The sequence below is a fragment of the Pomacea canaliculata genome, linkage group LG2, assembly GCF_003073045.1.
Source record: "Pomacea canaliculata isolate SZHN2017 linkage group LG2, ASM307304v1, whole genome shotgun sequence".
Taxonomy (NCBI): domain Eukaryota; kingdom Metazoa; phylum Mollusca; class Gastropoda; order Architaenioglossa; family Ampullariidae; genus Pomacea; species Pomacea canaliculata.
Genome location: NC_037591.1, coordinates 15,033,423 through 15,061,401, shown reverse-complemented (window position 1 = coordinate 15,061,401; position 27,979 = coordinate 15,033,423). Strand labels below are relative to the sequence as shown.

Genomic DNA, 27,979 nt, shown 5'->3' with positions numbered 1-27,979 from the left:
AAAACAAAAAAACAGACAGAACATGTGCTATGTATATTCAGTTTAATACAGAAAAATAGTTTCAGTAAATGGCTTCTTAGAATATGGGGTATACACTGCCACATGATTGTTTACATTACTGCAACATGTTACTTTCGCAATTAACGCATTACATTTATTTTGTGTATAAAAGAGATTCCTTTTTTAAAAAATAGTTGTGAGCTACTAATAGCACAGAAATACATTTAACATATAAGTCGATCGCACATGAGTTCAAATGTCAGTGTTCTAACCAAGATGAGCTGTGTTCTAAGCAAACCGCACAAATACTAAAGTTTCATTAGCCAGGGCAAAAGTTTTTCAAATAAATCAGAAAACATTTCAGCTTTCCACCTATAATCAAACTGCAAAGATGCCTTATAGCTTCATTTCCACTATCATCAGTATTGCAGCAGCAGCCACAACACCTACAAGGGTTCCACCGATGACGGATGCCGTCTGCAACGAGGAAGACGACAATGTTGTAGTGCTCCTGCTGATGTCCGTCGAGAGCTCTGGTGTGTTTCCCACAGTCTGAGACGTAACATCTTGTGTAGAATTCTCAGTAGTTTCTGAAAATAACCAACGACCAGGGATGCTGAATATTCTGTGTGACTTTACTCATTATCTCGTGTGACCTAACAATAGTCAACATCATCACAGGAATGTATTTTGTTTCAATTGCTATCAGTAATATTGCCCATTCTATATTGGCTGTTCAACAATAAATTATAATACTAGGGCGTAAAATAAAATACTTTACAAAATTTACATCACAAGGATAAATTTATGAACAGACAACTTTTAAAGAACAAATAATATTTAATCACTGCTACTTACCTGGAGTACGGCTGCAAGAAACTCCATCCGAATCCAGGTTATAGCCGTTGTTACAGAAGCAAATCTCGCCGTTTGTTTCCACAGCACATCCCCCATTGACGTCATCGCAGTCATCTCTTTCGCAGACAGTGAGTGCTGCAACATATATTGTTTACACTTTATGTTATTCAAAGATCACACACAAAAGTTACTCTGAATGTACCGACATGTCTTTTTCTGATTGGCGTTATGTTCAATTCTTTACAAATATTCTGAGTGCCACTGGTTGTCTGCCATTACTTTGACACTTACATTTTTCTTCTGTAACTGTATTTACGGAGACTGGTTGGCGTGTGTGACATGTCAAAACATTTTTGTTAGATCTTTATAATTATAGAGATGATTCACAAGTATAAAAGTGGAATCCAGGTGAACAAGGGACATTTGTATGTACGTGGCTCTCGTACAAAGACTTCTTGCCTCTTCACAAACTCACCTCTGCACGTGAAGCCGTCGTTGTTGAGGATGTATCCTGTGGCGTTACAGGAGCAGCGGTAGGAACCGGCGGTGTTCTCACAGCTTTGAGTGCAAACATTTGTCTGCAGGGACGCGCATTCGTCCACATCTGTCACATGACATACACTCGAATGCCATTAAACCAATTTGAGCTAAATATTTTGATATTAGCGATTAGATACAACTCACAGTTACCCTGTGACAGTTAACATCAAATCACACATGAAATCGAAGTGTTTTAGTCTTACCTTTGCATGTCTTTGTGTCTTCATCCCAATAAAATCCTTCATCACACGAGCAATGGAAGCTGCCGATGGTGTTGTTGCAGTGCTGGTCGCAGAGAGACTCGAGACATTCGTTAATATCTGTTATAATTAAAAAGAAAGTTTATATCCTATTATCAGCGTTCACGTACTGTCTCAATGAAAACAAAGAAGTAAATAGTTTTATGAGTATATCAATTAAGCATTAGGTTACTACGCTTATACTGCGACAATGTACGGCCAGTGTCAATATCTACTAACCATTAAACGTTACACATGTGATGAAGATAAATCAGTCATAATAAATATAATGTACAGAAAGTATAGTTCGGGAAATGATAGTCACCGATAATTATTTCTACTACTAGATATGACGATAAACAGAGTGCCTTGTCATTAATCTTTTGTTATCTGTGCACGACAAAAATGTGCATCTACAAAATTGAAAATACCAAAAAGCAATAAGGGCTGGGTGCAAAGCCAAACAAAATATACAGAAATAGCAATAAATATTGGTTTGCATTGCATCGGAAGCAGCTAGAGAAGTATGGTCATACAAAATTCAACTAAAGAAAAGGTTATAATAGAAGGGAATTAATGAGAAAGCATTGATGACCATGTACCTTGACACACGCCGTTGTTGTCTGCAGCGAATCCCTGACGACACCTGCACGTGTAGCCTCCATTAGTGTTGACACATTCTACGTTCTCACCTGTACAGTTAGCAGGCAACATTCCCGACTGACACTCGTCAACATCTTTGTCACATTTAACACCTTCCCAACCTTGATGACACACGCAACCGGAAACAGGGTCACAGCGATCTGCTCCGGCTGCGCATGCGCACACTTGATTACAGTTAGGTCCGAACGTCCCTTGGGAGCAGGCTGTAACGGGAAATATAATCACATCACCAGTCGATAAACATATACTACTCTAAAAATGACCTAATAAATTATAGCTTTGAATTAAAACAATGAAAAATTCTTTAGTCTGCTCCTGTCTGACTAGTAAAAAAGTCAAAGAAAATGAATGAATATATGCTTATGTAAATGTATGTTTTATGTAAGACTGACATTTATATTTGGTTACTGCTCATGCTTAATAGTTAGTGTAAATGTCAAACGCTTTCTTTCAAAATGGCAATTCTCTGTCAAAGGCAATGTGTAAATTCGTGATACAGTATGTTATTCTTACTGGAGCATGTCAGCCCGTCATGATCCAGCTTCATTCCGTCAGGACAGCTGCAGGTGAAACTGCCAGGTGTGTTAGTACAGGTGTGGGAGCACTTGGCCAGTCCCGCTGAGCATTCATTAATGTCTAGAACAAATAAATAAAATATATTAGTCATACTCGACATCAGATATTATTTTATCAGAAAAGCTTACTTTAGACATCAGGATTTTATCAGCAGCAGAAAATAACTGCCCCTCGTGTGATGTAAGTAGATGTTTTATATTATTCAGAAAATAGACTGTTATAAATACATGGTGGATCGACTGAAGAACTTAGCTTAAATGTGAAGACCGGTGGATAGTTTATTTTACTATTATCATACTTTAACTTACCAACGCAAGTCAGTGTGTTCGGGTTGATCGTGTAGCCGCTGTTGCATAAACACAAGTCGTTGTTGTTGTCGTCAAGGGTACATCCGTGAGCCTTGCTGCACATCGTCGCATTGTTACAAACTCCACGCACTGTTGTAAGGTACATCAGAAAAGACAAGTAAAACATGTAAGGTATTTAAGTGTTAACTCAGTGAATGAACATAATTATACCCATATGTCTCAAACTGACAATATTTGTGACAAAGTGTTTACAGTGTCCAGATACGCAGAATAGAATCACACCTGTCGCTGGAAATGCCAATGCTCTCTTAGTCAAAGGGAAGAAATACGGGGTACGCATCATTTAAAAAAGTATGTTTAGGGTTTTTGAATACTCACACTGGAAAAATACTAAAAATTATTATTTGATTTTACAGGTCCGATCATTACAATAAACTTTCAAATCTGTAATTGCAGGATCATGAGTTGTGAAGCGTCGGATAAACCAACAACACAAAAGTCACAAATTCTTTCAGTAGTTAGTATTAACAATAAGCTTTGTAAATAGTAAATACATTTTTTATTTTTGACACATCCTATCTCTCCTAAACAATGTCGCTCAATATGTGAGCGTATTAGCAGCGAATGTATTTGGTAACAAAACAGCAATGTACAACCATGTTTGGCAGGTGTAAATAGAGTTCATCTCAACATGACATAAGCCATACAAAAATATTTATTTGTTGAAGTTTATCGTCTAGGGTTAATGACTGCCCACTAACCTTTGACATTAAGCAAAAAACAAAAAAAAAAAAAAAAAAATAAAATAAAAGAATATCCACAGACCAATTACAGTACAGGAAAGATAAGTCTCTCAGATTCTTTTTATGCTGTGAAGACAGAAATTTCATTTCTGCAAAGTTTGCAGAAAAAATAGACAAACAACAGAGAAGAATACCCTGAGAACAGGTCTTGCGGTCAGTGTTGAGTCTGTAGCCGTATTTACACTCGCAGTTGAAGGAGCCGAGGACGTTGACACAGTCGTGCTGGCAGTCTCCTCGATTGGCCGAACACTCGTCAACATCTGGAACATCAAATTGTTTTGTGGTAAAAGAACAAAGCCACGGAATACAGAAGATCGAGAGACGTGCATAGACAAAAGATATTCTTCGTGTTTGCGAGTGCTTTTATTTGCTTGTTCAGTGCTGTAAGATTATGTACATATGCACATTTTTACAAAGAAGAATAAACGATTACAATTTTTTTTAAGCATGACGAGAAATCTCAACAACTGTTAAAAAAATGCGAATATAACTCATTTATCCAAACATTAGAAAAATTGGCTTAAAAATTTCTTTGCAAAAATTACCTGTGCAGTTCGTTGAGTTTGCCTTGCTGTAACCCGCCTTACAGGTACAGTAATAATCACCCGGGATGTTGGTGCATACCTCGTTTTCTTTACACGGGACGTCTACAGTACATTCGTCGATATCTGAATATAAAGTATATTAGTAGTTATAAATACTACATTAAAATTTATGAATTATTAATCAATTCTAAAATTATTTTGGAGTCAAATAATTTTGTGACCTGTGCAATACGTGAAGTAATGCTTACACATATATCAAGAACGGAAAGAGACTGGCAGAGACAGGTAAAGGAAGATCCTCAAAATAGAATACCTTGACAAAGTCCATTATCGTCGAAGGCATAGCCCGAGTGGCAGACACAAGAGTAGGATCCCATGTTGTTAACGCACGTCTCATGGAGGCCGCACACATCCGGGTTCTGTACACACTCGTCCACGTCATCCATGCACGTGGTGCCAGTCCAGCCGTCCTGACAGACGCAGCCCCGTACAGGATGACACGCTACGCTCCTGCCACTGCACGTGCACGTCTCGCGACACTCGGGGCCGTACTTGAGATACGGGCAGGCCGAGCACGTGCGCTCATCCTTGTTCAGGGCGAAGCCGTCGTAGCAGGAGCAGGAGAAGCCGCCCGCCGTGTTGTTACACACCTGGTCACACACTTTGTCCCGACATTCATCGCGGTCCACGCACGTCACGTTGTCCCTGGGGTCCAGGTCGTAACCGAGATAACAGAAACACTGCGCGAGGCTGTTGTTTGCGGCATCCGTGATTACTCTGCAGCCCTGAAAACAGTTGCTGTTGCTGCAAACCTGGGATTCATTGACATTTATGATACAAGACCTCGTTGTGCTGTCGTAGGTGTAACCTACCTCGCACTCGCACTGGAAGCCGCCAGCAGTGTTGATACAGATCTGCTGACAGTCGTGAGTTCTCTCCACACATTCGTTGACGTCAGTACAGGAATGGCCGTTAGTGCTCAGACGATAGCCTTCCTGACAGGAACATTCGTAACTGCCGTACGTGTTGACGCACAGCATGGTGCAATTATGTAGAGTGCTATTTAGACACTCGTCTACGTCGTAGCAATCACTGGAGTCGTTCTTCATAAAGAACCCTTGTGGACACGCGCTGCATGTGTACCCGATATCACTGGAGCCTTGCTGACTGGCTGGTATGTCTGTGCAGTTCTGAAGAGGGTGGCAAGGGCTGTCACTGCACCCATCTCTATCCAGTTCGCAGTTGTCTCCCGCCCAGGCCGGTCCACACCGACAGACGGCGAACTGGAAGTCGTGGTCACCCAGCACGTCTCTAGTGTCCGACATGTTGCACGTGCCGTGACCTGAACACCCGGAGCAGGCGACGATTGGAATGGACTCTACAGGAGACTGAGCGCCCTGTGAGTCCACAACGTAGACCCTAAAGAAATCAGAATCAAAGAAAATTTAATTTTTACGAGGGATCACATTTCTTGCAAGACTTTATCATCTTTTTTGAACATAAATTTGTAATTGCTGTGAGGAAAACTGCAATAGTAATTTCTTAAAATTTAGTCTCTGCGCAAATTATTTACCTGTTACACTCGAAGTAGAACTGCGATGATTTGAATAAGTTTGACCGTTCATTGTGATATTTTTATGATTCCTTTTATACTAACTAGTTAATTAAAAAACACAATTATTTGTTCAAACATACACCGAACCCGATGGACTATTAGAAAACAGTCTCACAGGATTTTGATGGGTTTTAATGACGTAAGGTTGACGGTAACTGCACCAGAGGATTGGTTGATGCTCAAAGTTTGATTCTGGTCATCGACAAGGTGGTATGTTAATACATCGTTGACGTCAGGATCAACGCCAGTAACGACAATCACTTGAGGAACGCCAATGACGATGTTAGCAACTTCAGGCACCTGAGCGAGGGGTGCTGTATTCTCTGGAAATGAACACCGATACAAATAGAAAGTAAATAAAAACATGTCATTGAACTTAGACGAAGTTTTCTAGTCTTTGAATGCATGGATTCATCTCAATGGATTGGGTAAGTGATATTATCTTTGCATCAAACACTTGATTACACAGCGGGCTGCATTTTATAGAGAAAATATCACAAATATCACAAAACGCTCCCGGCGACACGCAGCATCTAACCCAGGGGTCTCAAACTCGCGGCCCGCGGGCCAACTGCGGCCCGCCGGACAAAAGTTTGCGGCCCCCACCTCAATATCAAAGTTTCCTGTTAGTGCGGCCCGAGTTTGATACTGTTATATCTTCTCCTCTCTCGCTCCCACAGAGGCAGCCCAACGTGTCTTATTTGCACAGAGAAAGTTGCAGTGCACAAAGAATACCATTTGAAACGTCATTACACAACTAGACATGCTGAGGAGTATGCAAAATACCAGGGAGATGAGAGAGTCAGCCGGGTTGCTAATCTTAAAACACATCTACTGAGGCAACAAAATTTCTTTAAGAAAGCAACCAAAGAGAATGACGCAGCAGTCGAAGCTAGCTACGTGGTTAGTGAGATGATTGCTAAAGCAGGAAAGCACATTACAGGCTGCAAGTATTGTCTGTCCAGAAAAGAAAGGTCAGTTTAGCAACATCAGCCTTTCTGCCAACACCGTAGCAGAGCTCATTTCTGACCTGTCAAGTGACATTTATGATCAACTGTGTGAGAAAGCAAAATGTTTCATATATATTATTTCATATTGTATACTCAGTCGCTCTTGATGAGACCACAGACATCGCCGACACTGCCCAACTCGCAGTCTTTGTCCGCGGTGTTGATGACACTTTTGAAGTCATAGAGGAGTTGTTCACAATGATTCCAATGCATGGCCAGACCACCGCTCAGGAGATATTTCACCAGCTGCGTGATGCCATTGAGAATGCCGGTTTGCCTTGGAGGAGGTTTGTTGGAATAACAACTGATGGAGCGCCATCAATGACAGGGAGGACTGGTGGCACTTGTTCAAAAAAACAAACAAACAAAAAAAAAAAAAAAAAAAACAAACAAACAAACTGGAAGAGGAAGGTGTGGAGGAGGCCATTGCTCTGCACTGCATTATTCATCAGCAGGCCCTTTGCAGCAAATGCCTGAAGTTTGACAATGTGATGTCTTTCGTTGTGAAATGTATCAACCAAATCAGATCCAGGGGCTTAAAGCACAGAAGGTTTCGTGCTTTTTTAGAGGAAATGGAGTCAGAATATGGGGATGTGCTCTACTTCACCGAGGTACGTTGGCTCAGCAGGGGAAACATATTGAAGAGATTTTTTGAGTTGAGAGCCGAAGTGAAAGCCTTCATGGAGAAAGATGGGGTTGCTGTTCCTGTGCTAAGTGATCCAAAATGGCTCATGGACTTAGCTTTTTTGGTTGATATGACACATGAGCTTAACGTACTGAACAAGAAGCTACAAGGTCAGGGGCAACTTGTCAGTGCTGCCTATGACAACGTCAGATCATTCTCTACAAAACTTATGTTATGGAAAGCCCAGCTTTCTCAGACAGACCTTTGCCATTTCCCAGCATGCAAGGCACTCATGGATGCAGGCACACCGTTCAGTGGTGAAGATTATGTGGATGTCATTTTGAAGCTACAGGAGGAATTCGATCACAGATTTGCGGATTTCAAGACGCACAGAACCACATTTCAAATTTTTGAGGACCCCTACTCCTTTTATGTACAAGATGCTCCTCCTGTGCTTCAAATGGAGCTCATTGACCTGCAGTGCAACTCTGAACTCAAAGCCAAGTTCAGGGAGGTGAGTGGAAAAGCAGACAAGATCGGGCAATTTTTGAGAGAATTGCCCCCTAGCTTCCCTGAGCTTTCCCGAATGTTCAAGCGGACCATGTGTCTTTTTGGAAGCACATACTTGTGCGAAAAGCTCTTCTCTACCTTGAACTTCAATAAGTCCAAGTACAGATCCAGACTTACTGATGAGCATCTTCAAGCAGTACTGAGGGTCTCAGCTGCTTCCTCCCTTAAGCCAAATGTTGCTCGGCTATGCGAGAGTAAGCGCTGCCAGACCTCTAGCAGCAAGAAGTAGGCAGAAGAAGCCATGTTCAAAACAGTTTATGTTCAATGTTCCATTCATGTTCAGAAAGTTAAATGTTAAAGAAATGCTAATACAGACATTTGAATCTGAATAATAATAATTACATTTCTCTGGTCAGCAACTATATTTTCTCCTGTCTTCTATATCTGCTGTATTATTATTATATTTTCATTTTCAATTTATTCATTTATTACTAATTGATTTATTTTTTCTTATGAATTTGTTAATTTATTTTTATTTTTTAACACAAAAATAAGATGAAAAAATAAGACATTTGATAACATTGGAATGTTTTTGTAAGAGCTTTTCTTGTGGAAAACCTGATGCGGCCCGGCCTCATCCAGACTCTGCCTCCAGTGGCCCCTGGGTAAATTGAGTTTGAGACCCCTGATCTAACCTATGCCATGTGAAAGGTCATGTTATATACTACAAGACTACATTTCTATATCTCTGCTACAAGAAACATGCTATTAATGATACATGACTACTGACCACTCTGCTGGATGAGGATGTCCGACAGGTTGCGCAGGTCTGATGTCTCAAAAGCAAAATTTCGGTCTCCGGTGGCCAGGAAGTCGTAGATGCAGGGCATGTTGGTGGCGCCACACAGAACCTTGGCTTCTGTTAGTCGAGACGGGTCCACCTCGTCCAGGAAGACAGGTTGAAAGTCTTGGCGATAGAAGTCCGCTGGACCCATTCTGGCCTCGTATCGCATGACGCTGTTGTTGGTGTTGACCAGCCCTAGGGACACAGACGACAATAACATGACCTCTTAAATCATCTTCCTTTTGTGTTACTAAGGTCTCCACACAAGGACACCTACTAGACATTACGAAGCAAACATTACCCTAACTAATGATATATTTATCCAGTTACATATTAGTTTGATGGACAGAGGCGAATCAGTCCAAGGTAAGTTGTAGCATACTTCTTTATTCTTACATTTGTTGGCAAACAAGTTGAAGATCTGGCGCTCGCTCAAACTGTTGTTTAGACGCTCGCCACTGGGCAGAATAAAGTCGTCCGTGGGGTCTCCATTGAAATTTCCCAGCAGCCCTTTCGTCACATTTCGGAAGTTGCGAGGCATGGCTATCCCAATCACCAAGGCTTTCATGCGGATGTAAATCTGCAGGCTTATGCCTGAAAAATAGTTTTAAAAAGTGATAAAAACTGTACAAAGCTCTTTTACCTCCCTTTACACATACACTTTTACGTGGATATATTGCTCTTTATGGTTACAGTTTATATATTTGGAGTTATTTACTCCTAGTAATTTCTAGGTGCATGAAAACCAGTTTAGCTGCGTGGTGAGTGTGATCGTCACAGGATAATTTAATAACTGTTGCTACAAAAACTCATATCAAGAATTATGTCCCTGTAAGCACTCAACGATAAAAATTCAACCTATAAAGCTTGATCCTCCATGGATGCACTAACCAGACGGGAAGCTGACAACGCACGTGTCGTTATCTCGATGCAACATAAAACTTTCGTCGTCCACAGTAAAGTTGTCTCCCTCTTGCACAAAGCGCCTGGTGTAGTCGACATCCTTTGCATAGACCACCAGCGCTGAAAATAATAATTGATATTTATATGTTTGAGATTTATAATGCTAAAATCATCCAAACGTAGCAGGACTCTCTTGTTTCGAATTTCGACACAAGCGGCTAATAATGTTGACTGTTTTGTGTTAAAATTCTGAATTACAGCTAGAGTCTTCGTATAAAATGATTGCCTGTTCAGGGTGAGAGAATATATATATAGAGAGACAGAGTAGATTGAATGGTAAACAAACGCTAGACTCCAAAGAGGAACTTACTGGTGTTAGTGTTGGGGTCGATCTGCAGGAAGACCCTCACTCCGTTCTCCTCCGCCCCGACCGCCGTAAAGACAGTCCCGTTGGTGGGCGTTCCCGGCCGAAGCTCCGCCCTCTGTGTCCGGGCCTGAAGGGTGAAGCTGACATTTGAGGTTTTGAGACTGACCAGAGTGAACTCTCCTAGACCATTAAAGAGGTACTCTATCCCATCCATGGTCGTTATGTGTGGGTCACCGTACAAGGGAGCTTATAAGAGAAGAAAGATCACATTTTACTAAACATCATTTGATGTGTGCACTTATTTCAAATTTCATCAGCAACGCTCATATTTCAAATTACTATATTAATACGTCGAGCATATCAAATACAAACAAGAGAATAAATTTGAGTCGCTCACTCCACTGTATCGCTGGATTCGGGTCGCATTTTCCGATGGGTCGTAGATTGTAGTAGCGACGACATTGTTTGTTTGTCCCGTGCTCACAACATGCAACGTGTGGGATCCTGTCCTCAGAGTCGTACAGCTTCTCTTGAGCGAAGACTAAAGGGTTAAAGGCCAGCGCCGCCCCGGCAAAAGGTGGAGATGTGATGAGCATGTCAAGTGTGTCTGGCTTCAGAGGGTTGGTCGAGTAGCAACACTCCTGTAGATAAGGCAGTTAATCTCCGTACTAGCATTCACTTTAACTGCCGTTTCACCTCATTTATCCCCTAATCCTCTTACAGCAGGACGTAGACAATAATTTTGGGTTGTGTGAAAGCTAAAAAGATAACCTTCATATACCTTTCTTACTTCACTGACGGCATCCCTCCCAAAAATTATGTATTTCAGTTGAGACTGTTTTTAAGAGGAAAAGATAATTATTCTTAAAAATGTAGATCAGTTTTACACACATATATATAGACCTTTATTTAATCTATATGTTACAATCTTTGTAAATATTAATAAAACACACTTCAGACTATTGGATAAGCGTATAATGTGCTCAATGAACCTCGGTGAATGTGTCAGTTAGTGAGTGTGTGAACACGTGATCTAACGAAGCAAATCCCGCTTTCATGGAAATAGCGATGCAAACCTTCCCGAATGGAGCGAACTGTCCTGTGCGAGCCAGGTTGAGGATGAAGCACTCGAAGTAGTTCCGCTCGTCCCGGCGATGGAACCTCCACTGGTTGACGACAGCTCTGAAGATGCCTCGTCTGGAGCAGGGGCACTTGGGTAGGGCGGCAAAACCTGCTTTTCGCTCATCTTTCAATACTTTGTTCCTGCGGAACCAGTCTTGACAGGTCTTGTGATAGTTGGCTGGAGCTTTTCCCAACTCGTAAACCCAGTAACCTTTGTATCCTAAAAGAGATGGAGAAGAAAGACAAGTCAGTCAGAAAATTTCAAAATGTGCCATATACATGATTTCTTCCTCACATTATTTATAATACTGTATCATCAAATAGGGATCTTTGCCATTATCTGTACCGAGAAATATTTCTAACCCTCAGTTACTCTTGTCTCTGCCTCTTCTCTCTGTCACACACTTCCTAAATCACTAGGTTTGTGATTAACTTGAATAAGTCAATAACGCTCATTGTCTATATAAAGAATGTCGATCGGTCTGGATATTTTAAACAGATAATTCAAAGAGGTTTAATGGCTATGTGAGAATGCAGAGTAAGTAGTGCCCTCTTGTCATTCTCTTTGGACAATGACCTGTGTTTCCAAAGTGTGTGTCCATTTCGTAAGCCAGTTCAGTGCCTGAGTAAACGTTTGGACGGTATGTGGTTAGTGATCCTTTAGCGACTCCCATCTGAATGCTGTACCAGCGGCCTGGGTAGCGCCAGGTCATGTGACCCACCCGGTACTGGACCAGAGCGTAAGACTCTGATGAGTCCGAGACGAGAGCCACTTGAAACGTGGCGTCTCCCATCTGCATCAGAAGTATTGTCAGACTGTATATACTATAGTAATTTAAATATTTATTGACATGTTTCATTGTTAAAATGACTTCTTGATATCATACTTTTTCAGTGTGGGACTGATTTTGCTTGCTAACGTTTGGTTTATGTACCAACGTAACTGAGGGAACGCTTGCGGATATATACATGAAAAGTGGAAACAAGAAGGAGAAAGAGAGAGGGATGGAAGAGTGAGAGATAGGTTTGGGCGAAGAGAGAGAGAGAGTGAAGAAAACGGAGGTCGAACAGCTCCGTTTACATAAAGATTTCGCAATAAAATCTCATCGTTAAACAAAAGGCATTACGTTAGTCGGTTTAAAGTCGACGGACGGGAAGTACTGTTTCACGCGGTCCCACGTGACCACAAACACCATGCTGGCTTGAAATCGTTTTGACCCCGTGAACTCCTGGACATCATAAGTGGCTTTGTTCAGCACTTCGAGGTCTTTGATACCATAAAGATGGTAGTACACACCTGTACAAAGTAAACATAATTTTGCAAAATCAGCCTTAAATCTCTACACATTTCGTGGGTAAATACATGGGCGCATTTGTTTAAATATCATAGCTTTTCTGAAAAAAATAGTGTGTTCACTTTAGTTGTGTCGGTTTCACAAAGTCAAGAGGTGTTTTTTATTTACTTTGTTCATCGCTGATGTAGGTGCAGTAGACACAAATTGCTTGGCGTGAGTAGTCAAGCCATGGCCATGCGGTTCCCTTTTCAAAGGATAAGATTCCATTCCGACCGACCTAATAAATGATGACATGGAATGAATGTCATAGAAAGCAAAACGCATTATTTTCTACAAGGTAAGTAGAATTTGAGGTTTAAAATTTTATTATAGATTACTTTTAATAAAAAAGGGGCTTCGTCTTGGCATACTTGCATACTGTATGTGCTAACAATACAAAGGGTAACGTGTCTTTATAATTTATTATAAACTCGGTAATATTGTGTTGCTGTTAATTTTTGTCGAGCGGTATTAAACGGGAATATTAAATGCTAACGATAGAAGCGTAGAAAGCATACATTGACTGTGGATTGTGGAATCAGTCCAAACAGAAATTCCTCTTCTGGAAGAGGTATTGTTTGTGTCGATGATCCAAGGATCCCATCATTTGCAGCCACGCCATATGGATAGAGGCCTGACAACGCGAAAGAAAGATTAAAAAATGTTCTACAGTAAGATGGCTGAATAATTTATACTTTATAAAATTAAGACGAATACAATACTGAGTGGAATCGTTCAAACATAAACAAGCAGACATCTCAATACTCGTTTAACATCTATATATTAATAGCTGAGGTTAATATTAAAGTGTAAGTTATATATATCTTTATATTTATAGATATATAGACAAGCGCGCGTATGTGTGTGTGAAAAGATGGAGAACATGGGGAGCAGAAGACAGTTATTCATTAAGAATTTAAAAGCAATATGAATTTTTCTTAAAGTGTTTGCTTTGAGAGATATTATTAAGAAAAGAATCTATTTCGTGTGTAATGAACCTTCATTTGCGTTGCCTTCTCTATGTTTTGCTTCGTAATTCAATATGAAAGTCAAATTTTATTCTCTACCTATTTATTGACTAAAATTAAAACTATTTCAAAGAAATTTCACCTTTTGGAAGCCCGCCTGCAACAAACAAGACAAAAATCTTTCGTAAACATAACTTATGTTTGACAATAGCATCTACACGCATTCAGACAAACAAATATACATTCGGACTTACAATCACATTCATTGGCAACTAAACGAGTAAATACCGAATGCTTTGTTAATGTTGACACAATGCCTACCACAAAAGTGTCAGATTTTATTCATTAAACAAAATTTAAATTATGCAACCAACATTCTTTTTATTATTTAAGCTTGTCTAACTTAAGCTTTAGTGTGATCAATTAGTTTAATAATATATTATGTCCACAAGTAAGAACAGTAATTACATTTGAAATCCGAAACAATATTGTCCTTGATGTTTGTAACGCTCTTGAGAGGGTTCAAGATGTGCTTCTGACTGTGGTACACGTGACTAACAGAGCAAATAAATACGATAGTCGTCTCCTACAAAAACGTGGCAAATAAATTAAATACCAAGTATCTGAGTCTAGAAAAGTTACAATGTGTCTCATTTTAAATACCAACCATTTGATCTTCTCGCACTGTATGATGCCCGGAAGCCGTTGGCGTTGACCAGTGACCCAAAGACGTTCAGCACGACTGTCAGACTGCTTCCGGTTGACCTCAGCTTTGGCGGAAGAGCAGTCCCACACAAGCTGCAACACCAGAACACTTTAATGTTGGAATAGTGTACGAATGTACGAATGTACTAATTGTCACAGTGCTTGATTTAATAACTCAAAAAAATAACCAAATGAACACAGACGCACACAGGTAGAAGAACAAATAGCACACAGATACATTTAAAAATAAGAAAGTGTGATAAGATTTCATAAACAAATTTCTATAAACAAAATCAATTGTTACGAATAAAAAAACTTATGAAAATTCAATATTATTGCTGTCAAATGTAAATGAAATGGAATATTTTATTGAGCTAAGTATTATAAACGGAGACATTTAGGAACTTGCCACTCAAATTTCTTGGAGGAAAAATAACGATAAAGATAAAAAAATCCCAAACGCATGTGCATTCAATCTCTAAAGGAGACATATTGAGAAGTTAAGGTCACTCTAGGGATATAGAGATCATGCTCTATAAGTTTCCTTTTAAACTCACGTGGTGATAACGGTATTTGCATCCACAGCTGCTCCATCGTAGACCCTGACAAAAGCATTCTGGCATTGAGTTCCTTGATAGCCGACAGAGAAGTCGTCAAAGGTCAAGTCGATGGTGGCTTTGTTGTCGTCCACCTTGATCGTCCACACGCAGTAGGTGTTGCTAGGATACCCAAGAGGAAAGCCAGGCGATGTGAAGCTTCCTTCGCTGTCTGTCATCAGACCCTTGTCGCACTCTAAGCCCAAGATAACAACATAATGCATTCCACGAGGTCAGACTACTTGTAAGGTGAGAGGCAAGAGTCACTGGTAAATGTGTGTATGTGAATGTGTACATACCATCTTTCACCTTAGCAGAAATGAAACAATATGACCTGCTGGATCAATGTTCTGGATTCATTGCATAATATATCAATATATAAGACGATTTAATGATTTAATGGTTGTTCAAATCACTAGATCTTTTAAGAAAATGTATCAGAAAATGCTACAAACAGTTTAAAATATTACCGCTGGATTACAGAAATCGTCTACAAGCTTCAACATTTTATTTACATCTGCCCATTGTCATTGCAACTTGATGAGCTGCAGAATAAGGAACATGTTACACGAATGTCCAAAAGTGGGAAAAAAGACACGCACATACAGAAAGAAAGAGCGATTTACCTTTTGGATGGGAGGAGTATGTCAGACTGAAATAATTATTTCCAATCTGAGTTTTGAACTTCATGAATACCACATTTTGAGTGGAGGTCAAAGGTGGGGGAAGTGACAGCCCGCAGTACTTTTCACCAAGCACGGGGAAGAACTCTGTGCTACCATCGCGTATCTGGAGTAAAATGAATATAATGCTTTTGTCTGTGAAAAAGGGAGATGAGCAATTAATGAAGGAGGTCCACTGATTGCTATGGGAAAGTGTAACAATTTTAAACAAATATTGTAATTAATCAATCAGTCGGTCAATCACGTGACGATGATTATCAAATTACATCCGAATACATTTTTATTTGAAAAAAACACACCTTTTGTGTTTGAGGACATCTAAATCTACTAAAACACTATCCGAACATTTCGGACTTTTTCCTTTTTCTTTAATGATTGATAAGCGCCATACAGGTATCTCTTGATGCTTGATTCTCTATGAATAGATTCAAACTAATGCTTCCAGCAGCATTTAAAATACAAAATATAAATTCCCATAACTAAATTACAATGTAATATAGGAGTGCATAATGCTTCCGGCCAAATATGAACGATCTTTCACCGACGTTTAATCACCGAGAAAAACTTTCAATACTGATGATTCTGTTTCTGATCCTAAAAGGGTTCAGATTAGAAAATGCTAAGTTGCAAACACTGATTCCATATGATTCGCCAATTCCCTGGAAAGGAAATAGCTCACTGGATCGAGACTATGGCTTTTCGTAGTCTTCCAAATATGGTAATGATGATATATTGGCATTGTACAAATAGCCATAATAACCCGTACACTGCTTTAGAGTTTCTATAACTATGATATACCTCTACATAATTCCTGCAGGTAGCATCTTTTTCAAAATTAATTGAAGAAAATTGTATTCTGATGTAGTAGCCAGGCTGTTGACTTATGATGTAAGTGCAATCAGCTGATGAGGTGTTAAATTCTTGATCATTAGGAGAGGTAATGACACCATTGGTAGTCTGGAATACTTGTCGACACTCTGAAAATTAAGATTTCCAAACAGCAATTTTAGCCTAACTATAGAAATACTGTAAGAGCGTATTTATTATGATTTTGTTACCAAACTGAACACAGACTGCATCTATGTGCACACAAAAGTATATGCATGTATATATATTGTTTTACATACATTGTCAGGTGCATATAGGTGAACACGTATGCAAGTATGTATGTAGGACTTCAAAGGGCTTAACACCAATTTGATAGAAAACTTGCCGAACCTGTTGTCCAAGAAGCCTTGAATTTGTTAACGCCATTGTCCAGCGATGAGTATAATCTAACTTCAAGGTTGTTTCCGTTACTGATGATCGGCGAGACGGACCCCGAGCTATAAATATTGGTGTTGCCACTGACCCTGTCATACACCTGTATCAAAAACGTAATATTGAAAAAAAATGTTGGTAGGATATTCTTGAAGCTTTGAGATTGGATCTTCTTGTGCGCTAATACATGTAAGTTCATAAATAAAATAGTGTAGCTGTAATCTGTCTTGTCAATCCCCTGCAGTTTTTCTGATAACCTGTAAGTAGCACATAAGTACTCAGTAATAACTGTCATGCAACTTAAAGGAACAGCCTGGAAACTAGGTTAGACAATTGATAACAAAGTAATCTACTAATGTTAGAGGAGCACTAAACGAAGCACGGTGCAAAATATCAATGCTGTATATCGTCACATGGATTATATTAATTTTTTAAATAAAGAGATATCAATTTTAAAGATGCTAATTGCTAGCTTTTTTTTTTTTTTTTTTTTTTTGTTTTTTTTTTTGGTTTTGGTTTTTTGTGTGTGCAGGTGTTGCCTTGTTCCTATCGCAGTTCGTTATTAATTCGGCTTAATCTTATTGGGATGTAGTTCTAATAAATTCTCTCTGCGTAAAACCAAGTGATAGGATTTAATGACTGCGAAACAAAACTTACAATTTTTCTATTCATAAAAATCCCTGGTATTTTTGTGCTGCATACAGAAATTTATTCTCTGTAGTCACAAATAACATTGATCGCAAAGCTCGATAAAGTAAATAAACATCAAAAATTTTAACCTACTGAAATATAATTAAGACAGCATCCCAAAAGTTGAATGTCTTGAAAGGAGAGTGTGATGGTCTTGTAGGGCTTGGTGGTGATGGTCCAGATGACGTTCTCTTCGTCGCTGTAGACGTTAGGGTAGCCGGGAGTTTTGAAACTGCCGACGTCAGCAGTGTAATTACCTGGTCTGATCGGATCTGCACATCATGTAAATATTTAATTGCCACTTTTGCTTTGTATTTTAGTATATCTTTATGGACCTTGTGTCGGAAATTATATGTGCATGCTGTAACAGTATTATAGTTGTTTTTGTTTCAGTTATCATAAGGTATGTAAGAGGGTAGATGGTGGGCGGCTTTGGGTGAGTTAGTGAAAACTATTACCTGGCTCCACCTGAGAATAGTATATGTTAAATCCTGTCTCAACAGATGTGTTGATAGCATCCGATATGAATCTGACGAGAACTAATGTAGATGTCTTATTGCTGGTCCTCATGACAGGGGGGCGGGTTGTTCCACAGAGCGGACCTCCAACAGTCGCTGACGTTTCAGAGTCGCCATCAAATATCTGTGATGTCAACACATTCCATAACTAATAATACAAACGATGTCCTATCATTAAATGAATTTTACAATATCTAAACAGCCTCTAAATATACCTCCTGATATTTCTATGTAAGAGTTTTGACGCTACAGAATAATACTGACCTGTAGAGCATCTCGACACACACCTCCTTGTTGTTCTCCCAGACCGAAGTTGTAGAACGAAAAGCTAATGAAAACACCTTTCCTCTTTACAATTTCATACGTGCAGTTCAAGTTCGGCTGATACTGGTTTGGGTAGCCTAGTGACTGGATATAAGCACCCGAGTTGGTCAGTCGTTGAAAACAAGGTGGAACGTCTGGGGGTAGGAAAAATAATCATTAACAGTATCAGACTGCTAAAGTGAGTTCTTTAAGTTTGTGAAATATAGTTATTTTCCTGAATTGTTTGCTTTAATTATAACTAGAATCAAGTCTGTTTAAGTGCATAGTTCTTTGTGGTTTTTTTTAACTTTTTATTGACACAATGCTAGAGTGAACAGATAACAAATTTCTGTTCTAAATAAAAAAGACTAAAGGAGCACAGATGATTTTTTTTTACATTCTAAATTTTCATCTACCGGTATAGGGCATTTCCAAAGGATGTCATTTGTCCCTGTATGGTGGGACTTCGAACGAACAACAAATGGAGTAAGTGAGCAGTCTTTTATCGAATTAGACTAGTTTAGAAATATTCTGCAAGTATCGATATGCTAGTGGTTTAGTCCTAGGCTATTAATTATAAGCATTAAGTTGTTAAATATTTAAAAGAAGTAATTGCAGTTTTCATGAACTGCGAGCTTTGTTTTATTCTCTCTCCCACCTTACGCAGGAAACATATTCTAATTGCAGATGGCGGAGGAAACATTTATGTTCTAAAGTCAACTTACCCCAAGAGGCCTGAAACTGAATTCCTTTTGTTGCAGACTGAGCTGTGAGCCACACGTAAAGTGTGTTTCCGGAGGACAGCAATGTTGCCACTGTAGTGGGCGTCTGGATGTAGGCTAGGTTAGAGTAAGCATTACTGTCTATCACCTAGGACAGGACGTAAGTAAGACGGTTATATCTCACAGTATATCCATTTTATTGTTGACTTAGGTAAGTCTTGGGCATGGTGGGCCACACATTCTGCCGCACTCAGCAAGGATTTTAGGCTTGACTGAACTACACTCGAATTACAAGCGCAACATAAACAATGAGCTGTTGTTTTTGCAGGAATTATTAGCTGCATTGAAAGAAATGTAGTAAGACAAATAATAACAAACGCAAAGTGAGAGGCTTGCTGACTGACTAAAACGCTTGGATGGACAAGCAGACAAAAATAAAGAGACAGATATGCTTAATATTAATAAGAAATCTAAAACAGAAACTATTTAAGATAGATAGCACAACAGACATATATAGCACAACTGTTTTTGTGTGGAATAATGTATATCCTAGCTGCTTTGATAATTTTACATATAAGTTATCGAAATGGCACACCTAATGTGTCACTAGCACCTTTACCGCTCATATAAATATAAACATTTAAATGTATATTGCTTAACGTACCCGGAGTATGTTCATTGAAGTCGTCAATGAGGTGTTGACTTGAAGGTTTGTAAAAGACAGTTGAATCCTTCCTGCCTGGTTGACTATCGTCCACACACAGTCCGTGTTACTGCTGTACACTGCGCCTTGGGGGAACCCAGGCGAGTTGATGGTCCCTGATGGCTCAGCTTTATACCAGTTGCAACCTTCAGGAACTGTGGATATTAAACGACACCAAATACTGAAATGGACAAAGATACTTCTATGTGAATGAAATCTCAGGCACGTTTCTCTTTTTATTTTTTAAAAATCTCTCTCTATATATATAAGCATGCAATACTAAATGCAGTTTAATTTAGTCTAGCAGATATTTGGGTTTATTGCTGCTTGGAGCCTTTTTTTAATTTGTATCTTATTTCCTAGCTTACGTTTTAATGCTGTATTACTAGCTTGGGACAGTGGTAAACAATATGTAGGCACGACTGTAGATCATATACATTGAACTATACCTTGTTTGCACACCACAGCAAGATTGTCTTCGAGTGTTTCGGATGACCCTGGGGAATAATATGAGCAGTTAATCAGGCTCTGTTCGTTTCCTTCACACCTTATGGAGTTTATTTGTATGGGAATCCTCCTGGCGACTCCAAATCGCAAAATGGCTTCTTGTTTAGGCACCACTGACCCACCATAGCTACACAGAGGTAACAGTATTTCTTTATTTTATATTGCTTCTGAAAGCCTATCAAAGGATTTTAATTCTGACATTTTATCTTTACCTACGGTTACTGTGGTTTATAGGCCGTTATGGAAACAGTCGTTGGAAAATAAAAACAATGTCTTTTATTGTAACTACAATCTTCTTTTCAACTTCCAAGGTTTCAACTTCCTTCTCATATTTTTTCTTTCTGTTAGTAAATTGTAAAAAAAGTAAAGGTCGTCCCCCAGTTTTTTTAAAATACATAATTGGGGTGGGAGTGAAATGTTAGAGCAACTTTTCTGTGAGGATGGTCATCTCCTCTCACTGTTTTACTTTTTCCCAATCCTCTACAGATGCCAGGTGACCATTTTCGACAGCTCGGGTGACTAAATAATGTCCGCTGCACCACACGGATGTCGAAGGTATGGCGAGTTTCGAAAGCAATGCTCTAACTCTTAGGCCATCCACTTCCAAGACTGCGTAAGAAAAAGGAAGTTTAATATCTTCTCTGTGATAAACGATGTTGGATTACCTATATTTTTCACAAGAACTACTCAAAAGGAATGTTAATGACGAGACACTAACCTAGGCCCGAATAGACTTCTACAAACAACATTCGCAGCAATGGCGTTGTACAATGGTCGTTCTGCGTAGTTTCGCTCCGTGACACTTCCCCACACACCGGCTTTGAAAACCTCTACCCGACCTTCGTACTGAGACGTGCCGTTTACAAGACGAACTGTCTGCCTCTCCGATAGTCCTGAAACATTGGCATCTTGTCAAAAAAACGGAAAACAAAAACAAATAAAAAAAAAAATAAACTAGAATGTACCAGTCTTTGTTCTCGCTCTCTCGAGATTAAATTTATTGTGAAATTTGTTTGACATTTGACATGAGTAAGTGAGCGAGTGAGAGAGTGAGCGAGGGAGTGCAGAGTGCATGGATATGTGCATATGTACTACCAAGAATGCACTCGAATGCATGTTTAAGTGTGTGTTTGCTTGTATGCACACTTATGCGTGTTAACATTGGTAGATGAGAACCGTAGCTGAATGCATGTGATGCGCAGGTGCATCTGAAGTGACATTTTCATTCCAGCACACCTGTGTCACAGCTCATTCCGAGTGTAGAACTAGGGTCACAGTTCTGGTCACTTGACGAGATGCTGCAGTTTGATAGTGAAGCTTCTTGTCCATTGCAGCTGATGTACTTCCTGAGTATTTCGCCAGGAGCCGAACCGTAAGAGTTGGCGTAGTACAGAACAGCGCCATCTCTACAAACACATGTCAACCATTCATATGTACACAGTCTACACATAGCATTCAGATCCTCCTCCTCCTCCTCCTCCTCCTCCTCCTCATCATCATCATCATCATCATCATCATCATCATCATCATCATCATCATCATCATCATCATCATCATCGTCATCTACACAATACCATTCTCTTGAAATATTACGGTATTATGAACTTGGAGAGTTAATAAGCAGATCAAAGATAAAAGCTGATTTAAATTTCATATTTGAAAACAACTCACGGTTGATAGCCTAATTGTCGGCAAACGACTTTCCCAAAGTAGTATGAAACATACGAACGGCAGACACTAAGCCAGACCCCATCCTGAAAGATTTCCACTCGTCCTTCATATGGGTTACGTCCATCTACAAGTCGTATGTTGTTCTTCTCTGATACGAAAAAAGCATCAAAATCGTCTAAGCAAAGCAAAAAAAGTAAACAAAAAGGCACACAAAATACCAGAAGCTACAAGTTTGCTAGTAACTATTATTAGAATAAACATAAGCATCCAAATACTAAACACCTACAGGAACTATGCTGCTCCTCAGTATCATCACGACTTTCGTGCTACAGCTTGTGTTTTAATGTCTTTTTGTTGTGACATGCATGCATGCCTATGATAGTTTGGTTAAACTTATGTTTTTGCTGTGTTCGTGTGTCCTGCCACAGAAACTAGTCATTATTCCTCAGCTAGGCTGCTATTCGTAGCAACAGTATGCACAGCCATGACTGTATTTGTCTGTTTTGGTGCTGCATATGTAAGGAATCTACATTTCTTGCCTATCATTCAAGTGACTACCTTTATCGGTTATTTTAAATATAACTGATATCGGTGCCAAAAAAAAAAAAAATTGAACAATAGCTCAACTTCATCTGCCTTCGATTCTATTTTTGATTTTGCTATCAAGTTATATTGAGACAACAATTTTTTTTACATACATTGTAACATTTTTTTAAACTTCCCAGAAACTGTCGTCTGATTTCTCTGAAGACGTCTTCAGTTGTCTCTCCACTCACAGTTGTATAGTGCATGTCTAAGTATATATACAATACATATGTGTGTGTATGGTAAGCTCACAGAAATCACTTGTACTATCTGCGCTCTATAAATCTTTATGAACAAGAGACGTACGCGACTAGCGACTGAAGTAAGACTGTCCACAAGTAGGTTGTTATCAGGTAGCAATGTGAAGTACATGGGAAGGCAAGTGCCCCTCAAGCCATGACTATCAACCTTGTGTACACACCCAAACAGGAAAAAATGGACGGGCAAAGTTAAACGGCTTGGTGAAGGGTGAAAACAAAAAGAAGACTCTTAAGCTAACCCTACTGTAACGCAATAAAAGTGCTAAAAAGGAATAAACAATGGTCGTTGGACATCCTCAATCTACATAGCTACGATGCGGGTCAAGAACTCTTGCAGGAAGTGAAACATTACCAATGGAATATCGTGAGACTATGGATGAGAAGGTGAAGCCTGGAAAAACAACTCCGGTGCTTTGGAGTTCGGGAAAATACATAGACGTTCTCTTATTTTCTGAGAACAGCTTTATCTTCTGCCGGCCCTCTCTCAGCCGCCATGGGTAGCCATGGAGACGGTCCACGTGTTACACCCGTCATGTACACCTCCATTCAGCAGCTCTTTTCTCTTGGCTCACCCTAGCCACCTATGGCTGTCTTCCCTGCATAATGCTTCCGTACAAGCCCGTAACAATGACCTTATAATTAATTTAGTGGTCTCTGGGACTACCTGGTCGGTTTTCATCTAGACTCTTAATTGTGGAGAGTTACATGCTTCACTTTAAATTACCACAGGACACGCAAAAATCCCTTACATATGGTCACAGTAAAATACAGTTGAGGAGAAAGTAATATTTCGTTGTAGTGACACATACAGCGGGGAAGAAGAAACCATCATGTTTAGTGTATCATTTTACTCTACATGCGTGGGTCACGAGACAAAACTAGCCAAGCATCAGCCCTGAGTGTTAATCTTAGAAAAAAAGTATGACCAAGTGCCTGTTTATATGTCTGGGGTAGTAGATGTTTGTCTGAGTGATTTAACAAAGCCTTCAACATTATTTAAAAACTTCTAATATTATTTTGAATTGACGACACATCTGTGCCTATTTATTGAAAACAAATTGTCTCCCTTATGACATATCGTTCGTGATACAACCACGTGACCTACCACACGCAGCAACGGGAGTGCTTGCTTCTCATTTAGTAAGCTTCATTTAATTTCTTCAGAGTTAGGTGTCATTTCATGTTGATCGGCTGTAGTACATTCAAGAACCAGACAAAAGCCTTTTATGTAAGGTAAGTAAATTAGTGCAATAACAACTGTCTACCGCATTATTTCATCAGCTTTATTAAACATCGACACTTCATGAACACGTGCACTAACCTTGTGCTCTTGCTAAAGGCGGGAGAAGGAAGGAAACGAGGAAGCAGACAAGACAAGGGCTTTGCCACTTCAGTCCTGAGAAGGTACATCACCAACAACAGAAACATCTAGTTATAAACTGAAAACCTTATCCAAATTAAGACAATGGTAAATAAAAGATTGATAATGATAATTATAATAATAACAACAATAACAATGATGATGCAGGAGGGAGAAACAACAATGCAGACAAGGAATAAAAGACAAACAAAGAACAGACAGAAGTAAGTTTTTTTCAGGTTTTTCTGTCTTAAGTGCTTGCTCGTCTGCTTGCATGGATGTATACAAATATAAACGAATACATTAGCATGTATGTACGCGATGCTTCTGTGTGATGTCTACATGCAATGAGAACAAATATTTCATAAATCTCACCTGTACGGAGACGCATGACTGTTACAGGTGCCGTGAGGTTGCTGGAAAGCAAAGCTTCTCAGTGACTTTCAGTGAGATCCCGTTGTTTTATAGGTATCCGTTTACAGACTATGATCTTCCTCATCTGGGGTTTCCATAAAACTATATTTAGCAGCCAATCATTTGTCGGCTGTTACGTTAGGCGTGCTGTCATATAATCAACAAAACTAATATTTGAAAACCTGCAACGATCTGAATTATAGTAAATGTTAGTATAAAGGTTAGAAAAAAATCAAGCAAAAGTAAAGAGTTAAACAATCTTTGAAGAAGGGTAAACATTATGTGTGTGTGAGAGTCAATGTTTACTCTGTTCTGGGATTACAACTTTATTTGCTAAGAGAGGGGCTGTATTAGAGTACCCCACTGAAAGCTGCAAAAACGGATCAAGAGCTATGATCACACTATAAATAATAAATCAGGATACAGCTTAGGGTGGAGTAAGAAAATACAAAGAAGGATGTAATAAACTATGACAAGTGCATCATTGATGTAAGTAGAAGTGCTCATGCTGAGTATTTATGTCGAGGGTTCTTTACTTCGCCTCCCACGACTCGCTACCTACAGCTGTTGACGCCTGGGCGACTGTATACAACGACGACTACTGGCGGCGCTGAAAGCTAGGTGAAGCAACTTCCTTGCACGCATGTCTCTTTGAAAATTAGAACTGTTGGTTCGCCCAGACCTGCCCTGTCTGTCCATTGTTCTCGACACGTGGAGTTGATTCTTCGCGCCCGCTACTTTAACTTGTCCAGACACAAATGTTAATGCAGGATCAAGTCCTATCATGATATACACTATGACGAGAAACATTAAAAACTGTAGAATGAAAACATAGTAAGTCGAACTTCTATAAGTCGAAACTTCAAGCGATCGGTAAAAAAAATCGAGTTAAGGAAGGTTCAAGTTAGTTTGTCGAAACAAGAATTTTTTTACACATACATTCGCAAAATGCATGTTACATAAATTCTATTGCTTAATAATGCCAAGTCTAATTATAGCTCTTTCTGTTGATATCTAACTGAAATAAAGGTAAAAGCAATGAAAATCATAAATGTGGTGAATAATAATTAATTTCCCTCTTCTCATGACGCTCATTGCCCCCATCTCTACGTACATTCGTACACACACATCATGAGAGAGACAGACTGGAGGAAAGTCAATTTTGGATCATTTAAAAAAACAGTGAAAGTTGCTTCTAACTTTAGTGACGCGTGTACTAAGGACATGTACTGAGACAAAGTATGTTACTAAGCGATAAAAATACTGTGATCAATAGAGCATCATATATCAAGATCTTGTCAATACTTCAAAATGTTTCCTTATAATCCAACTCACGGTTGGGACAATAAATAACCTGTTGATCGTTTTGTGAGCACAGTTATAAATTTGAGCTTTCCCATTGACACTCCTTACAGCGACTCAGTAGTAAAAGTCTCGAAAAATAAGAGAGGAGCTCACTCGTTCCCAAGTAATGCCTCTCCCACTTAGATGACATCAGACCTTAACGGACACAAGTGTCGGTTGTTTTTGTGACAATCGATGTCTGGAAACTTCTGTCTTGTCATAGTTCAATCATGTAAGGTGGAGAAACCTCATTTGAAAAAAAGTCTGTAATTTAGTCTGAACTCACATCCCACACACCTTAGACTGATGAATAACTGAATGAGTAGAAGAGAGACAATAAAAACGACATGGACAGCATGTATCCTACTATATCGGGGTCTCAGTAGGACGATAACAGTTTTATGATAACATCCAGAAGTTTCTTAGTTGCATCTCGGCAACGCTGTCAGTCACCGTCTGTGCATTTAAACTGTTCATAGACTCATTACCATTGCATGTCTGGGTAAGTGCATGCCAGTCAAAGACATTAGTACAGGTGTAGTAGAAGGTACCGATGTTGTTGTTGTTGTGCTGGTCGCCAATAAGCTCGACACGTTCGTCAGCGACTGCTCCACAGACAGTAAATGGAATTGTCTCTTTGATGAAGGCAGAACGGACGCAAGACATGAGAGTATTATCTTCTTGCTGTCTTGCTCTTCTTCTGAACCAAATTAACTACCTATTGTAAAGTAGATAACCAAATACTTAAGTAATTATTTTAATATGAAGTTAGGCACTTGCCCAGAGTTTACTGTCACTACGAAGATACAGCTAACAGTCGAATAGGTGCATGATATGGTGAAGTAATGTACAAAGAAAAAGAATCATCTTCGAAATTCGCAGAACATGGCTAACCAAGAGGGAATTTCAGACTTTGTTGAACAATATCGTAGAGTAAGAATGTTTGACAGCGCACCGTTACATATGTGACAGACATCATGTAGCTGGTATATCACACTATAAAGGAGTAAGATTCTAGAAGATAGACAAAGACCGAGTAAGACAAGAAGATAGTGTGTGTGTGTGAGTGAGAGAGAGGCTAGCGATTTTCGAGCTTAGCTTAGTTGCTATTTTACATTGACTTTTGCAATTAACGCTGTCTAATGTTTAATAAATTGTTGAATTTATTTTCCTATAACCATTGTCATTGTTGAGTAAATAAATTTTGAAAATTGTTATTGACTTTTATTTTCTCTTTACTCTTTCTTGTTGCCCTCTTGTCTCTCTCTAGCTTCTATCCTATCCTCTTGCTTTCTTCTCTCTCATTATTTTACTAATGTAACAGCGACGCGACACAGATCTCATTATAGCGATATACTTGTACACCTGGGCGATAGTGAGCAGGACCTGCACAGGACAATCAGTCTACTGATTCACCTTTGTAAACCTCTGCCCTCCGCGGAGCTGACCACCCTTCAAGGTACCTTAGACTTTTTAGAGGACAGTCTTCAATAGACTGCGGGACCAGACCAGCTTACGTCACCTGAGTGTTACAAGAAGGAGGTTCTCATATCCTTCGAGTGTAGCAACTGTGCATCGTATTTCGTAAAGTCACTGATTTAATGTTTTCTGTGTAATTTTATGTATCTACGGGATCCGGAGCAGTCTCCTCACACACTTGTTCTCACAACATTACCATGTTCATAAGGTAACGGCTCAAGCGTCTACGGATATTCCTCTGATTCCGTTTCCTCTCTCCCATCCGGTATAGGATACAAGACTTAAGTGTACAGGTAGTCCTCGACTTACGACGTTGATCCGTTTTGACGCGGCGTCGTAAACCGAATTT

At 39.4% G+C, this 27,979-nt stretch overlaps 1 protein-coding gene across 3 annotated transcripts; it reads right to left on the bottom strand.

Moving 5' to 3' along the window:
* Positions 1-25: 25 nt before the first annotated feature.
* On the bottom strand, positions 26-27,925 carry LOC112554555. Of its 3 annotated transcripts, none has more exons than XM_025222377.1 (39): positions 25,370-27,925; positions 24,769-24,954; positions 24,355-24,429; positions 22,189-22,336; positions 21,754-21,923; positions 21,236-21,410; positions 20,460-20,644; positions 19,972-20,165; positions 19,311-19,455; positions 18,547-18,740; positions 18,223-18,406; positions 17,858-18,036; positions 17,033-17,177; positions 16,613-16,791; positions 15,758-15,920; positions 15,093-15,327; positions 14,498-14,628; positions 13,973-13,987; positions 13,381-13,496; positions 12,992-13,100; positions 12,656-12,825; positions 12,106-12,322; positions 11,483-11,748; positions 10,804-11,047; positions 10,410-10,652; positions 10,028-10,159; positions 9,533-9,730; positions 9,083-9,331; positions 6,263-6,470; positions 4,846-5,951; positions 4,533-4,655; positions 4,122-4,247; positions 3,185-3,313; positions 2,814-2,936; positions 2,240-2,503; positions 1,602-1,718; positions 1,334-1,462; positions 859-993; positions 26-590 (listed from the first exon to the last, which is right to left on the bottom strand). In XM_025222377.1, exons 2-39 carry the CDS (start codon positions 24,782-24,784, stop codon positions 397-399), a joined length of 7,131 nt encoding a protein of 2,376 aa, XP_025078162.1. In that variant the 5' UTR covers positions 24,785-24,954; positions 25,370-27,925; the 3' UTR covers positions 26-396. The 3 variants fall into 3 exon arrangements, with proteins under 3 accessions (XP_025078162.1, XP_025078173.1, XP_025078154.1); XM_025222388.1 differs by having other exon boundaries at positions 24,769-24,892; XM_025222369.1 differs by having other exon boundaries at positions 24,769-27,925.
* Between the last annotated feature and the right edge of the window lie 54 nt (positions 27,926-27,979).

What these genes read in the sequence shown, in the direction of transcription:
- LOC112554555 (XM_025222369.1), bottom strand. An exon ending in AGAAGTCTATTCGGGCCTAG is followed by an intron (nt 20,645 to 21,235) that starts GTTAGTGTCTCG and finishes ACCTCTGTGTAG; the next exon opens with CTATGGTGGGTCAGTGGTGC. An exon ending in CGATAATGGACTTTGTCAAG is followed by an intron (nt 4,656 to 4,845) that starts GTATTCTATTTT and finishes CTTTATATTCAG; the next exon opens with ATATCGACGAATGTACTGTA.